This window comes from Drosophila simulans, chromosome 4 (genome assembly GCF_016746395.2).
Source record: "Drosophila simulans strain w501 chromosome 4, Prin_Dsim_3.1, whole genome shotgun sequence".
Lineage (NCBI taxonomy): Eukaryota > Metazoa > Arthropoda > Insecta > Diptera > Drosophilidae > Drosophila > Drosophila simulans.
Window position 1 is genome coordinate 928,235 of NC_052524.2, and position 16,387 is coordinate 944,621.

The window sequence follows — 16,387 nt, forward strand, 5'->3', positions numbered from 1 at the left end:
TCGTCCAGACAAAAGTGACTGTTATACATATCTCAAAAATTTTACGAATCCGAAAACCAAAGTACCTATTTCAGAATCGAAATAGAAAAATTTTTACGAATTCGATTAACGGAACATGCCAAATTGTGGAATTTTTTGGGTAGCAAATATTTTTTCCTGCCAACATCTAGGGACACCTTTCACTTTATTGCTTTACTTTCAGATGATTTAAAATAGTTTAAAACAAGCCCAACGACTTATGCTATAAACTATTTAGTTTTGCGAAGACGAGAATGGCCCACTTAAATGAAATCTAAACAAGGTGCAAGGACGAAAAGAATGCGAACAAAAAAGCTAAGAGAATTTTACAGCGCTCACTCCGTCTCCCTAAACCACTTACACTAGGAACCCAGGAAATTTTAAATATCCTAAGTTATCATTGTGCTTTTAAAAGGGAATGGGAAATTTGGAGTTTACATCGCATATTTTGACTGCGTATTTTCCCCATTTATTTTGTGTCTGCTATCAGTTTTCATTCCTTTTTTAACGATTCATATGCGCATCGATGTCAACTAAAATAAAATACATTAAAAAATCGCCACATAATAAATAGTCAACATGTTCTTAAAAGTTGATAATAAAAAGGCTTATTAGTTCAATATTTTGTATAATTATTGAATCAATGTTTTTAAGTTTGCAAAAAGCGGGCCTGAGTTCCTCAAAGACAGTTTAGCACAGTTTAGAGTTGTATATTTTTTCAAATATTTTACAGACACGTATACACACAGATTAAAATACCATAATTATCATTATAAATGTTCTTAGTTAATACGTGTTTTAAGACTGTTCAACGTTTCGTTTCTACAGTAAGTCTGACATTCTTATATATACTTGTTGGAGATACATATACATTATAGTGGACTCGGATTTCTTTGTTTAGATACTTATTTATACCCTTGCAAAAATGGGGAGATCGAATTTATAACTAATAAGATCATTTTATTTTCTCACCATATCAATATAAATTGGAAAGCATCGCAAAATAATTTAATGTTTTTGCTCTATCGGTAGAACATGGCAGGACAAATAATAAACAAATAAAAAAATTTAAAAAGTTTTTGGAGATTTATTAAGGTTAAGGTGTTAGGGTGGGCGTCGTAAAAAAGTTGTCATTTGAATTGAATTCTTATACAGCCAGACGAAAATACGGAAATTTCCTAATCCTAAATAGGAATATACATACTCAGAAGTGTCGAGAACGCTTTCTTTCTATTACACACCATTTAACGATGCTGGTATAAAGTTTTACTCTAAAAGTTACGGATATACAAATATTCATGCTATTTTTTATATGATTTTATAAAATTACAGTGTGTTGACATAAAAGTATGATTGTTTCTACCCTACCACAAAGATTGCTAATTTTCATGACTGTTTTCCATAATCTTCTTTAAAAACTGTGCCCTAAAGATCTTTATATAAATCTTTTCTTTAAAGGTTAATGTGCCAATTTTCTGATGTTTCAAGGCTCGCTGTAAACTCTTTACGATTGTACGTCTGTATTTTCTCTGTGGAAATCCTTCTTAAGCACATATTCCAAATAATATATTAAATGTTCCTAATTTAATCCGCACTATAAACAATACCATAATATAAACAAAAACATGACAGAAAGCTATAGTCGAGTTTCCCGACTATCAGATACCCGTTACTCAGATAGTTGAAGTGAGAACGAACGTAAAATTTCAGAATTTTTCTGGCATACCGATAGATATTGGAGAATATAATGAGAAAAAATGGGCGGTTTGTGGGCGTTAGAGTGGGCGTGGCAAAGATATATTTATCAAATCGATAGAAATTTACAAAAAAATATGAAATAGAACATAAATAAATAGGGTGTCAGAATGGGCTTGGCAAAAAGTTTTTCGGCAAATCGATAGAAATTTACAAGACTAATAAAAATATGAAAAAATATAGAAACAATTTCCAAGAGTGTGGGAGTGACAGTTTTGGGAGTTCGAGTGGACGTGGTTATATGGGTCAACAAACTTGTCTCTAGAACCGGTATGCGTAATGTCTCTAGCTTTTATAGTTCTTAAGACGTTCATACGTACAGAAAGACAGACGGACAGATCTAGATCAATATGTGTGTACTTTATATGGTTGGAAACGATTCCATTTACCTGTTACATAATTTGCAACGAATAAAGATATGATTGGATTAGTCATAGCTTATATATAGCTTTTCATGCTTTTATTCTTTTTATGAGATTTCGTAAAATCTCGGGATAACCGAATTATACATCGAGCTAACGGTGCAATATAAAGAACATACGTTATGATTTTATTTTAAAATTATTTGTCTCTGTTTCATGAAAAAATTTCGATCTCTTCATTTTATATTTGTAAGGGTATGTAATCCTCGGCTTTCCGAAGTTCAGTTTTGTTTACTTAATTGGGATATCGATTTGGTGGGAATTTTGTTTTGTGCATATTAGAATATTTAATTTGTGTTCGGAATTACGTTCGCTATCAATTTATTTTGGTACAAATTAATGTTTTTCATTATAGATCCGAGTCATCGGTCATCTACCAATTCCTCAATTCAATAAATATATACACTATTAATTATTAATTTTTACATACATACACAGATACAAGTGATACATATTCTTATACATTACGTGGTACAGTTATATTTTCTATTTATAAGTATATTTGCGTAGTAGCAGTAAATTGACCAGATGAAATGTTGAATAAAAAAATATATCATTTTGGACTTATAATCGACTTCTGTAAATTATTTAAAATATGTGAACATGGACATTGAAATGTCACAATTTTTTTATAATTTTAAAAAGAACTAGCACAACGAAACCATTTTGTAAGATAATGTTATAAGATAATAAATCATACCTAATATTACAGCATAAACTAATAAATCATATTCATCCTAATTTTGAATAACAAACAAATAATTCGAAAATAATTAATACAGCTCATTATTTGTTTCATTTATATGTTAACGGGTATTTAAAATGATTCAATTTCTTTCATATGGATTACCATAAGATGTATAATTATATTTGGATACGTTTACAGTTACGTGATGGTATTCGCATTTTTTATTTCCAAATTTTGTGCCGTTGAGCAAAGAATTAATAGGGTTTCAATGCTTTTATCTGTATTAATCATATGGGCAAACATTATATCTGTAAAAATATAAGTTGATATTGATTTCAGGCTATATTTAATAACATATAATAGATATTAAAAGTATTTTACTTTGATGGAATTTTTCATTGTACCTATAATTGTATTAACAACTTTGTCACTTTATAAAGGAATCTTTACAAAAAGTACCCACTGCTTAAAAAAATTATATTGCGAAAATCTTTGTGAGGAAACATAATATCGAATCCTGGCAATGTGTTATATGGTATTTTCAAGATAATCGGAGTACACGCAACAGAGGTTGCAAAAGCAGAGCTTCAACGTGGGTGTGGGTGTGCGGAGAGTTTCTAAAAGCTGTAATAGCTTTTCACGGAAAGGATATTTATAAAGTCAGTTAACATGACAGCGTCAATGCCACGAATTCAATTGTATTGGATAATTGTTAGACAATTATCTAACAGATTTTTGCAAAACGTTTTTTTCATTTGTATTTTTTTGTACTTTTATAAATAAAAAATATCGACATTTTCTCACATAATCCAATATTTTATTTTGAAGGGCCACAAACAATATTTTTAAACAATTTACACAAAATCGAAAAAGGCTTTGTGATTTTCGTTCTATATTGTTATGTTTACCGCAACACACTTTTTTTGTAAATTATTTAAATTAACGTTCATATTTTTAAACACAATATTTTTTTAATTGCCCTTAACATCCATATAGAACGTAAAGAAATATTAATAAAACAACAGTGAATATTTCTAAAATTCCAAAGAAGCTTTTTTGTCATTGAAAACTGGAAAACCCCTGCGACCCACATAAGTTCTTTAAATAAGGTATATAAGGGTAACTATTTAAGCGTCCTTTTTTTAAACTTTTAGTCACTTATACTCCTTGCCCAGGAAAAGGTAAACTATAAAAACATAAGACATATAAATCAGTATTATTTTTGTATAAATATCACAACGCATAAATAATTGGAAGCATATAATTAATAAATTATTTATTATTAATAAATGTGGCCATATGCTTTAAATTTTTTTTGCTTTCACATAAATATTTTTTGAGGAATAAAATCGTTAAAATGTACAAAATTTGATAGCTTTATATCGTATTGTATTGAATGCGACTTAGAATCATCATCTTTAGATAAAAAACGCGGAAATCGTTTTATCTTCAATATGGGTAAAAAACGATATAAATATAAACCAATTAGTTTATTTTTAGTTTAAATAAAAGTCAGTCGATTTTTTAGTTAGATTACTTGTCTTGCATATTAGATCTTACATGAGTTTACTTAAAATAAATACATACATACAATAACATACTATAAGCAATTAATGAGCAAATACGACATATACAAATGATTTTCAAATTGTTGCATCTGGAAAAAACAAAGAATGTATTAGAAATGGTTCAGTAATTTTCATTGTTCAGGAAACCTTCGCAAGTACAAATTGGAATGATTTGACTTAATTTTTGACTGTTTAAAAAATTCGAAATTAAAAAAATGTGAATACTAAGTTAAAACAATTATTTTCTCTTGATACTAATCGGTGCAAAAGAATTGAAAATAAATTTAAAATGTAAAGCTTAAAAGTTACACGAACCGATAGTAACATCTACATATACATTTTATTTTACAAGAAAAAGTGGAATGAAAAGTCGATGCCCATAAGGAACATGCAAAAATGTCGTTATATTTCTTGGTATCTATTGCACTGCTATTTCATTGAACACAGCTGTAAATCCTTAAATGTGTTTGTTTTATTATTATATATATAATAATTATAACGCAAAGTAATTTAGTTTATTTATGAAAGTATTGCCCTATTCGATATGTTTTTTTATATCATGTGTACCGTTCTTTAAAATAATTTCTAAAATCTTACACATAAGCTCACTTTTTGTATTTTGTTGTCATCTTGGTAGGATAGCGCAGTTCTTATTCTGACGACATTATGTTGTGAACTTGCTCTAATTTAAAAGCCAATCGCTGCTTTTGCGAAAATTCATCCTCTTCAAGTGTAACAGTTAGCTGTTCATTGTACTTCACAGCATATGTGTATAGCTCATGTAAAGCACAATTCGTATTAAATTCTGTTGTGTGCAGCTGCAATAAAAAATTTAATTTGTACTCGGTCTATTATCGCTAGTTGTTAAAACTAACCCTTGACTCTTCCGCAAGCATGGCGTTCATGTCCTGATCTGAAATGGGGGACATATCCCGAATGTCTCTATAATAGCGATCTACCCATTTTCGATACTCTGGTATATCTTTTGCATACAGAAGTTTCGAGCTTGGCGAGTCTTTCCCTAAAAAAAGATTGGTATAATTTGATTAACCGAAGAGTAATAATACTTACCCAATCGATGATCAGAAGTTGAACAAGAATCCATAAAAGTTTGAGCTACTACTGATAGGCAGGAATCCACTATATTCGACTTATGGATGTCAAAGACAAAATTTGGATTTTTAATTAAGTTCACCCAAAACCTACGAATACAATAATATTCTTAAGAAAAATTTGTCTAAAAGGAATGAATCATACTAACCGCAATGGTAAACTGTTACTTTTCCAAGTATGCACAACTTCTGGATCAGTAATACCGTGCAATTGAGCTTGATCGTCAAGAAAATCAAACATGTACTTTATAGCTAATGGAAGTGCCGATCCACGGTGAGCGGTGCTAAATATCGTTTCAAAGAGATCATCTACAAATTTCTGAAGCGTTCCTTTAGTAGCCAAAAGTCTGGTTAAGTAAATCTCTGACACTAATTTGTTAACCCGTTCCCCTTCTTTTTGCATATCACTATCATGATGTTTCACTAGATGCCAGTATCTCAGACCATTTTCATGCATATCATTGTTAAGCGGACTTCCGGCACGGCTAAATGTCGGAGAGGAGGAGGTGTATTTCGATATATTAAGAGTTTCATACCTAAGATTGACAATAAAATGTTTTAATTTTATGTTAAAATATGTATATTGATTCCTATGAAAACCATCTTACTTGTGCGATTTTTCATTTTTGTCCGATAAAATACTGAAGTTGTAAATGGAACTTTGCTTTGGTACTAAGCTCAGCCCGGCTCCATCTGGAACATTATAGTGCTGCAAAGTGTTGAGTTTTTTCCATTCGCTCTCCGTTTTTGATGTTACGTCCTCATCGTACAGAATTACTCGCCCAGTAGCGCCTGTTCTCCACTCTAAAACAGAAATTATTATGAAAAGTCAACTAAAATTCCCTATAAATAAAAAAACAATATCTTGTTTCTGTATATTAACAAATCAAACTTGTCGAGACCTGACCTTTATATATATAGTGTGACCAAAAAAAGGCTATATTTTTAAATATATATATATAAAATATAAAATAAATGTATATAAAAATATATGTTTTTTTATATCATTTACTTACCTAAATCTAAGTCATCCTTGCGAGGTCTTTGGCTTGATGGAATGTTTCTATAAATGGTTTCCAAGCATTTTTCTTTAACTTGTCCAATTGTATCGCAATCCAATACTTTAACAGATACATTTTCGGTGTGAGAAGGTAACATATCTAAGTTATTGCAAAATATTGGCTGCTGTATAATGCTTGCGTAAACGTTCATTGGTCGAAAATCAATAGACTGTCGTATAAGTTTTTCCTCACTAAGAGAGTACCTTGCCTCATGTGTGCAAGCGTCAACAGGACCCTTGTCTACTTGTCCTTTCACAGCTCGGAAAAGCATATATAAAGGCTCGCCAGCACATTCCTTCAAAAACTTGTAAAGAAGGAATGTAAACCAAGCACTTAACATTTTTTCTGCCACACTTTCAGTTCGACGTAGTAAGAGCTTAGGATGACTCTTTCCTTCTATACATTTTTCGATCAAGTCTCCCAATAAAGTTTTTAATATATCTGTACAATATTCTAATTTAGATTGCAGAGTGACCATTATTAAGGAGGCCACATTAACTCGTTCTCGCATTGAAAAGTATCGGTTGGACTCTAGGGTTCGTATAAAAAGCAGCAGAAAAGTTTTATTCATGATTAGTTGGCCAAAAATGCGTAAGCCTTTTTCTTTCCGAAGAAGCTCAGGACGTTCCCATTGTAGTACAATGTGGTCTTCATGATTTGGAAAAAGAATCTTCATTGCATATGACCGGTAATCCAAAAATGGAATCCCTCCAGAAGTAAGATCACCTGTGAGATCAGTCATCTCAGTTTGGAGTTCGGCAAAGGCCTCTTTACATTCAGCTGCGACACGTAGCTCCAGAATGTCCATCTGCTCCTGCATGTTACGAAGAACTCGGCTCGATTCCGAACTTTTCTTTTTATAAGCCACAAGCAAAGCGACAAAAATCAGCAGTAAGATAACAATTGTGGCTATTACAGCAAAAATTACATTTTCTCCCCAATCCAAAATGATGTTAGACGATTCGTAGCTAAGTATACCGATACGATACTCTAGCGAAGTTCCAATACGAACAATAACTTCAGGTCCATTGATGCTTTTGGTTGCTGTTGCTTCAGAAGGAGGTCTACATGTTAGTTGTTGTCTTGAAAGTGATGTTATATTGCAAAATCCATTTCCTATCTTTACTTCTACATCACTTTCTTTGCAAGCGCGATCCAAATTTCGGCCATTTATGGTTAAGTATTCACTCTTAAAGTACTTAACTCTTTCTTCAAATATGAAATACTCCGGATTGGGATAAAGCTCAAAATGGTTGTTATGAATCTTAGATAAATTTTGAACACGCAAAACATTGTCCATTAGGAATCCATATTCAAGAAGAATTGGCCTTTCCGCTTCAATAATATGACTGTCCACATCAACAACTGGAGATGCACATTCCATTTCCGTATCCGATTGCACCCGACATGGGCTTGCATACATCTCTCCATTATACACTACATAAATATTGGGATTCTGTATACTGGTAAATTGGGTACCCGTTACAGAAATTCGAATACCGCCTGCTGGTATTCCTTTTGGAACTTTTATTTGCCCACTTGGTCCAGAACTAACGTGTTCAACTGTAGGATCCAGTACATATTTAAAATTGTAATCATTAAACTCTCGGGGCCCATTATCAAAAGACATTTTCAGTCTTCCTTCAATAATACCAGGAGAAGGAGAAGTGCGACATATTGCTTGAGAAGAATCTGTGCTCAGTATTTTACAAGGTAAGTGATCGTTTATGGATGCCTGTATGCGAGAGCCGGCATTTAAGTGCTTTCCAGTTATATGTATTTCGGTTCCACCGGAAGTTGGACCGAACTTTGGATTAAAATCCAAAATTTTCGGGTCAACGAACTCGTAGTCCTCTTTGGACTCACCACGATAGTCCCCAATTTGTACCACTATTTTGCCATTTCTATACATCTGTTCTCCAGGACTATCCACGGTACATACTATTTGCTTTGTGTCAATATAAAATTGGGGAAAAGGCATACAATTTATACCAGCTATTCGAACTCCTGAATAAATATCATTATAGTTTTTGCCTAAATTAATTCCTCGTATTGTTATATTTGTTCCTCCTTCCCAGGGACCTGTTTTTGGTTCGAATGTATGAACTTCAGGGTTTGGACAAATTTCACTTCGATTTAACCAATCAGTTTTCCCCTCTTTGTTTTTATTACATTGTTCTTCAACTTCGCATGTATTAGTAGACGAACACCATCCGCAATTGTACTTTTCAGATAGGGCCAAGCATATACCACAGCTGTCGGCCATTTCTCGACATCGATATATAACAACTGAAAAACATAAAATTTTAAGAGTAAAATTTTAAAAATCTTATTCTAAATATAACTCACCATGTATATTATGAGGATTGTCAAGTGGCTTTGACCCGCCCCATATTACAGCGAAAGTTGCTGTCAAATTGGGCGATCTAGAAGTGTACTGAAATTCCATGCTATCGCAGTAAATGGTGTCACCCAACAACTGAGCGTTTAAACTAGTTACACGTCCCTCAATATTAAATTGACAAACGAATCGCGTTTGAACTATAAATTGCCCAATAATATGAACTTTTACTTTAATAGATTTGCTTGTACCACCAGCGACAAGCACTTCACTTCCATCACCTGTAGCGTTGATCGTTGGACAAAATCCGGGACCTGATCTGTAACTAGGACCTATCCGGCTAACACCTGTTACTAAAATATCGTTGCGGCAATTTTCAGCTGTGTCGTGTGTGCACCTGTGAGCTTCGACACACCAGTCACATGGAAACTCCGAGGACACACAACGTGTACATGAAGAGTGCGTACTGCAATCAAAGAAAGTGAAATCCGTGGACACTAAGTCGGGTCCATTTCTGGTGCGAACAGATAGTTTGGCAGTAAAGTGATGTTTTCCTTGTTCAATTTGGGGTAGCATATCCGTTCGTGGTGTCGTGCAGTTTACCCCATTTCTTTTTTTTGTGGCATTAGTGAAAAGGGCTTTATCCTCTGTAGTAAATGCACATATTAAATTCTCTTTTAGTTGAGGCAAATGATCTATGATTAGCTCTAAAGTTCGGGCTGTAGTACGTTGTAGTTGGTGTGGCACAACACTTGTTATTGTTGTACATTTTCCTGTTTTATAGCTAACCCAATAGAGAGGATCGTTTGCGTCGTCTTGGCAGTTGGAGCGTGGGCTACATTTGTTTTCCAATGAGCACCAGCCACAATATGGATCTCTAGCACCTAAGCAATCTCCACATGTTTTGTAATCTGAGCAATCAAATACTTTAACCTTGGATACTTTTGTTTTGGACATGACATAAATATAAAGGTTTTGGTTGTCAAACTGCATATCCCGATTAATTTCAGACCCTACGTCTACTGCAAAACTAGCATACTCGTTGGCAATAGATGAAGACTCGATTACAACTTTCTTGAGGAACCCATCGCTGGTCCCCACGAAAACAACAGTATACCCGCTTGTACTCGTAGCAGCAACAGAAGTTAACTTTGTGTTAAACATGGCCACCGGCACTGAAGTAATGGGGGTTTCTCCTCCTAGAGGTGAGTTTACATCTAATCCACAGAAGTCCTCTCCAATGGTTTGCAGTTTCTGAAATCAATTTGTCAGAGTCCAAAAAATTACCAATAAGTAAATGATATTTCACTTTCTCACTAAGAATATCCTAAGAATTGCTTATGATATGATTTTTTGGGTATAATTTATATATATATATATATATATATATATATATATATATATATATATAGATAAAACAGTCCCTTTTTTTACATTTTATGATTGATTTGTTAGAATATACGTATATCGTCTTAGCACATTATATGCGAGAATAAATTATTTTAAAATGCCTTTTCCACGAATGCTAATTCTGGTGGTCATCATAAAAAAAACAAGAGAAAATGCTAGTCGAGTTCCCGGACTATCAGATACTAGTTACTTGCCCGGTTTGTTGGCCACGCCCAGGCAACATGGGTCAACAAACTTGCGCCTATGTCTCTAGAACCCGTATGTTTATTCTCAACCTAGTTTTTATAGGTTTAATAGTTAGGTTTATTAATAGACCTCTACGTTCATATGGATGGACAGACGGACAGGGCCTCGGCTATTGTTCCTGATCAAAAATTATATATGTACTTTATATGGTCACAAACGCTTCCTTCTACATTTTCAAAGACTTTAGTATACCCTTTTACTCTACGAGTAACGGGTATAATTAAAAAGAATCAGACATTTTTCAAAACTGCGTAAGAGATAGCTTTGCAACATTTAAAAATCAACTTGGATTATTTAGTTAGTCTTTGGATTATATATAGTTATAGTTCCTGAGATCAAGGCGCTTATACGGAGAGACGGATATGGCCAGTTCGACTCGTCTATTTATATATACATGTACACTATATATATGTACACTTTACACAGTCCGAAACGCTTCATTCTGACTGTTACATATTTTTCATCGAATCTAGTGTACCATATAAAATATTTCCATTAACTATGAAGGGCTTAGAAATAATTTAGTAAACACTGAGCACTTAACAATAAGACATTACTTTTTTGAACGGATTTTCCTCTGAAGCTGTATAGATAAAGGAGGCAATAAAACTATACTTACCGTTAAAACACAGGGCATGCTGGGTGATATAAAGTCCAGGCCCCGCATGCCACTTCCGTTAAAACAGGATTTTATGTTTTGCATAAACTTTCGACGAATAGATTTTAATGAGTAAATGCAGAGTCCAGAATTGTTCGTTGGTGTATTCCCTTCTCCTTTTGAAAACACAGCAAAGAGGACATCATCCTGAATAGATATACCCAAGCTTTGAGCCAGGTCTGAGCTAGGTTTTCCCAAAAATCCAGCCTGAACCAAGTTGAATTTAGTCCCGCCTTGAGCATCACTTATACATTCCACTGGAATTTCAGTGTAAGAATAATAGTTTGAGTCTTCCTGGCATATTCGTACGAGTTTCGTTATGTACTCTTTAGGAGAAGAGTGGTGACTGTGCTTTAACTGTGTTGTTAGAAAGTAAGAAAATCGCTCAGAACTGAATCCATAAACATAGTTGACAAAATATGTTTCACGTGCGTATGAGTTTATAAAAGTTCTCGTTCCAGTTGTAACTGCCGAAGAAGCAATCTGAAACATTTTAGTCTTTTCGAGAGAGCGGGATGCAACTGCGGGTATTTCACTGCGGTACGGTGAATTATTTGTGTATGTAACTCCGACGTACATCACATTTGTCACCGGATGTTGCGGAGGTCCCGGCGCAATAAATGCTACGGTTGAGGAGTTGGCATCATTTGCCACAACAGCATCAGGAACTTCATGCTCAATTATGCTGACATTCTGAAGATTACGAACTGTGCATGTACCTTGGAATAGTGATCCGCACGCAATAAGTCTTGAAGTTGCACGATCAATGAGCAAGACCTTATTATAATTGTCCGTCGGACTGCGAACAGCATTTAATGGACAATCAAGAATGCTACACTCGACGGAATCATTTTGAGGCCCCGTTTTCACAGCTTCGGAAAGCTCCAAATCAGGCGACAACTGATACAACCTGTTAACACCACCAACAAAGACTCGTCCAGTAATGGTGTCCACTAATAGGTGATTCAATTTGGTGTCAAACGTAGCTACATTTGTAATCGTAGAATTCAGATTCTTTGCATTCTTTATCGGTGCATTTGCATTAGTCAAATTTATCGACTCATTTTGTGCAGTCGTCTTGTCAGACCATATATTTGCTGCTAGGGTTTGACAACCTGCCCTTGATGGCCAGTAATCATAGTTATCTTTAAGAATTGCTATTAACAACACACTAAGAAAAAAATTCATCTCCACAATCGCTCCTTAAATAGGGCGATCAAAGCTACCTTATTTATGAAATTGTTACGTGTAAGCGCTTGTATGTCCCTTATTTATTTGAAATTTTACGTAAATATTAAAATTTCCTTTAAGTTGCTGTCATTCCTGCAATTTTTATTATCCGTTTCATTCAAGATAGTTTAACTTGGAGCAATAACTTGTATGACCATCATGTAAACCTGAAAAAACAATGGGGAAAGTAGTTATATAAGTATATATGTATATATATATATGTATATGTAATATAAATATAAATATACATAAATATAAATAATGAATGTGGCGAATGCGTTTTTAAATTATTGTAAAAGTAAAGTTTTTAAAGTATTGGATTAATTTTATTTTTATACCCGTTACTCGTAGATTAGGAGGGTATACTTGATCTGTTGAAAAGTATGTAACAGGCACGAGAAAGCGTTTCCTACCATATATAGTATATATTTGAGCATCGAAATCTCAGGAACTATAAAAGGTTAAGATTCAGCCTACAGATTCTTGAGACAAAGACGGAGCGCAAGTTTGTTGACCAATGTTGCTACGCCCACTCTAACGCCCTAAAATCGCCCAAAACTGACACGCCCACATCTTAGAAAAAATTTTTGGATATATTTTAATTTTTAATTTAATTTAATTTGTCTTGTAAATTTCTATCGATATGCCAAAAAAAAAACGTATAGACACGCCCGATTTAACACCCTAAAGTCGCCAAACCTTTCACGACCACACTTTCGAAGAATTTTTATTTTTTATTTATACTCCAATATATATCTGTATCCAAGAAAAATTTGGTGCGTCTGGATTAGCTGCACAGCAATTTTTTGGAAGTTTACTTCCGTGGAACATGGGTAGTTTATAGTTTAAAACTATGTCGTATAAATAACGAGTCGTTATAATTTTGAAACCATATACTGGCTCAACTTCCTAATTTTAAAATCTAACCTAAAGCATAATTTATGAACCAACGTGCTCTACCATTCACAGCCTCCAAATAGAACTATAACTGACCAAAATATATTCCTATACTGCTCCAAGGGCCAATGTTCTCTTGCAAGCTTTTACGATTTGGCTGAATATTTTCCACGCCGTACGGTCTAAGGTCTTAATGTCAATGAAAAATATTAAAAAAAAAACACACAAGTGTATTGTAAAATACTGCAAGCCTGTTTTAGAAGTGATTAAATTTGATAACTTCACCTTCCTAGAGAGAACCTAAGTAAGTTAAATAATGTATAGAATAGAATGGAGAAAATACTAGCAATAACTAGCTTGGCCGGATTTACTATGTTGACCGCAACTGTACATACGTATTAAACATGCATCCATATCATGCTATAAATATTAATGATTGTCCGAATGGAAATCCCATTAGCTAAGAAGTTTCCTATGTATGCTATATAAGCATATCTCGTTTTTACAATTATAATTTTCCTCTATCTAACACATTAATTGTAAAACTTTGAAGAAATTCATTTCCAAACGTTTTACTTTTTCTCCACTTATGACTTCGGGACTTATTCAAAACCTTTTCGTTATAGAGAATTTATATGGTTTTACAGTATATTCTCACGGCTATTCCAGGAATTAACCTTTGTGTGAGCGTACACAATATTTGGTCATTTCATTGCAAATGAATATTTGCACATTGCACATATGTACATACAAATTTGGCCAGCGCCCGAATTTAAATACATATAATAAACCGTTAACGGGAACTCAATTTAAATGTAGTTAGGCAAATATTATTGAAAGGAGTAAAACTGTATCTTTTGCAATTGCAATTTTTGGGATGTTCTGCTGCACACACATCTATACATAATGTATACATTTATATGCATGCATATACATATGTATACAACCATTTTTATTTTGCTGCAATCTTTCCCAATGCATGATGCATTTAATTTCGTATGTGAGACACGCACCTAACAATATCTTTAAATAAAAGCCAAACATAGGCACTTCTTAAAAATACTCTTTACGTAAATATAATATATACTTTAGTACATAAAACAAAATTATTGCATTCCCGATTTTAATTTTTACATTGTATACAAGTTAAAGCAAATTTGTATTTTCTTTAAAACTCTAAATCAATGCAATATACACTGGAATGTTAAATGATTTTATTGCATTTTATTTAAATATTTGGCAAAAGACAATTTTGTATGTATATCTAAATTATAGAACGGCTATAGCTTTCTATTGAACCATGGGAAATCCGCCTTACTGTTTGTTTTCCTATATTTCACTCATTAACTATTATTTCTTTACATCGCAAGTCACTGGACACAATTTCTGTCTATTTGCGAAATACACTACACTTTAATTTACACATCATTGTATGTAAATGTTATCGATACTATAAGAGGCGAGAATTAAACAACTAGTTGTTAGTCATAAGACCCGTTCATACATATCACTATCGATAACTCAATTAACCAATAATCGATGACACACTTAAAAAAGTTGTGTACTCGAGTACATGGAAAATGTCTTGTTTTTGCTGTTTACGACTCGTGTGAAATTCACAATAAGTGAATAAGTAAATTGGAAGGGGTTTGATATCCAAGCTAGATAATATATACTTTTTTTTTATTTTCTCTGTAATTTCCTTGGGCATTCATTACAGATAAAATAAATCTATTTAACACAATAGTTTTCTTTAATATCTATAGATAACTTATGTTAGTGTGAAGACAGTATAAAGGTCTGTTCACATTGAAAATGTAAATTGGGGAAAATATTGGACTTAAGAATTTCATGCCGACAGCTCCCAATGCACTGAATATGTATGCGCAAACTGTATTATCAAAAAATCCGATATGACTAAAATATAGGGGGGTAAACGATTCGACAGCTTCATAAACCGTTCGACCATGAATAAGCATACATTTGTTAATTGTCTTTATACATGTTAAATTCGTTACTATTATATTTTTTAAATGTTCTCAAGTAGAGATATTTTTAACGAATATAATTTATAAAATACATTTACCAGAATTATAATGAGATATCCAACACAAATTGTTCACTGCTGTTAATCTGTTGATAGATCCCGTATATTACATAGTGCAAACATAATTTTATTATTTACAATTTGATAACACAAAATTATTTCGTATTTACCCTTGTGCAGATCATATGCCCTCTTGAAATATTTTTCAAGTGAAAATTAATTTAAAGCTGTTGTTATGCCCATATAGTAGTGGAGTTAGTTAGTTAGTTAAAGAAGAAATAATAATATATTAAACAAATTAATTGATGTTTCACTACTTTCCGACTGCAAAGCCGACGCCCCCAGTCTTCAGGTGACTTATCGAGGTATTATTTCCCCGTTAAAATGTGCTTAAGCAGCGGAGATTTCAGTTGATAATTTCGCCATATTATAGTGGTGTTTTTGTGATGGTTTGTCTAAGCAATGATTTCCTAGGATGCCAATGTTAAAACCATCGCTAGTTTTCACGTTAATCAAAAGGATATTTACAACTTGTGGGAAACTGTCAGCAGAAACCGTTCTTGCACTTTTCAAAATTCAATTCCCCTAAATCGTAAAATAGAAATGTAGAATGAAAAGGGCCAATCTTTTGGAGAATTGATATTTTCGGAACTATGAAGACTAGAAAGCTGAGAGCACAAAGATTTAAGTTGGAGATTGTTGCAGAACGTTTGTTGTTTAACCCTACCACCCACAATCCTCTTAAAAATGTCACAAATAAATGGTTTACCCGTTACTCAGATAATGAGAACAGTGGGCTTGTCTAAAATATTTCCGGCAGATCGATAGAAACTGTCATAACAATTTATAAAATGTAATCTAAAAATGTTTCTTAAGTGTTTGGGTGTGGCTAAATTTGTGTGGTATGTCAATAGCATGACAGATAATTAAATAA

At 33.2% G+C, this 16,387-nt stretch overlaps 1 protein-coding gene across 2 annotated transcripts; it reads right to left on the minus strand.

The window, feature by feature from the left end:
• Nucleotides 1–712: 712 nt before the first annotated feature.
• Nucleotides 713–14,912, minus strand: LOC6724735 (plexin-A2). Of its 2 annotated transcripts, none has more exons than XM_044923521.1 (10): nucleotides 14,725–14,912; nucleotides 11,241–12,676; nucleotides 8,974–10,219; nucleotides 6,580–8,913; nucleotides 6,172–6,367; nucleotides 5,713–6,099; nucleotides 5,523–5,653; nucleotides 5,327–5,472; nucleotides 5,061–5,269; nucleotides 713–3,191 (listed from the first exon to the last, which is right to left on the minus strand). In XM_044923521.1, exons 2-9 carry the CDS (start codon nucleotides 12,465–12,467, stop codon nucleotides 5,102–5,104), a joined length of 5,835 nt encoding a protein of 1,944 aa, XP_044779456.1. In that variant the 5' UTR covers nucleotides 12,468–12,676; nucleotides 14,725–14,912; the 3' UTR covers nucleotides 713–3,191; nucleotides 5,061–5,101. The 2 variants fall into 2 exon arrangements, with proteins under 2 accessions (XP_044779456.1, XP_039152169.1); XM_039296235.2 differs by having other exon boundaries at nucleotides 713–4,540.
• Nucleotides 14,913–16,387: the final 1,475 nt, after the last annotated feature.

What these genes read in the sequence shown, in the direction of transcription:
- LOC6724735 (XM_044923521.1), bottom strand. Translation starts at nt 12,467, where the DNA reads ATGAATTTTTTTCTTAGTGTGTTGTTAATAGCAATTCTTAAAGATAAC. An exon ending in GCATGCCCTGTGTTTTAACG is followed by an intron (nt 10,220 to 11,240) that starts GTAAGTATAGTT and finishes AATTGATTTCAG; the next exon opens with AAACTGCAAACCATTGGAGA. An exon ending in CAAGGATGACTTAGATTTAG is followed by an intron (nt 6,368 to 6,579) that starts GTAAGTAAATGA and finishes TTTCTGTTTTAG; the next exon opens with AGTGGAGAACAGGCGCTACT.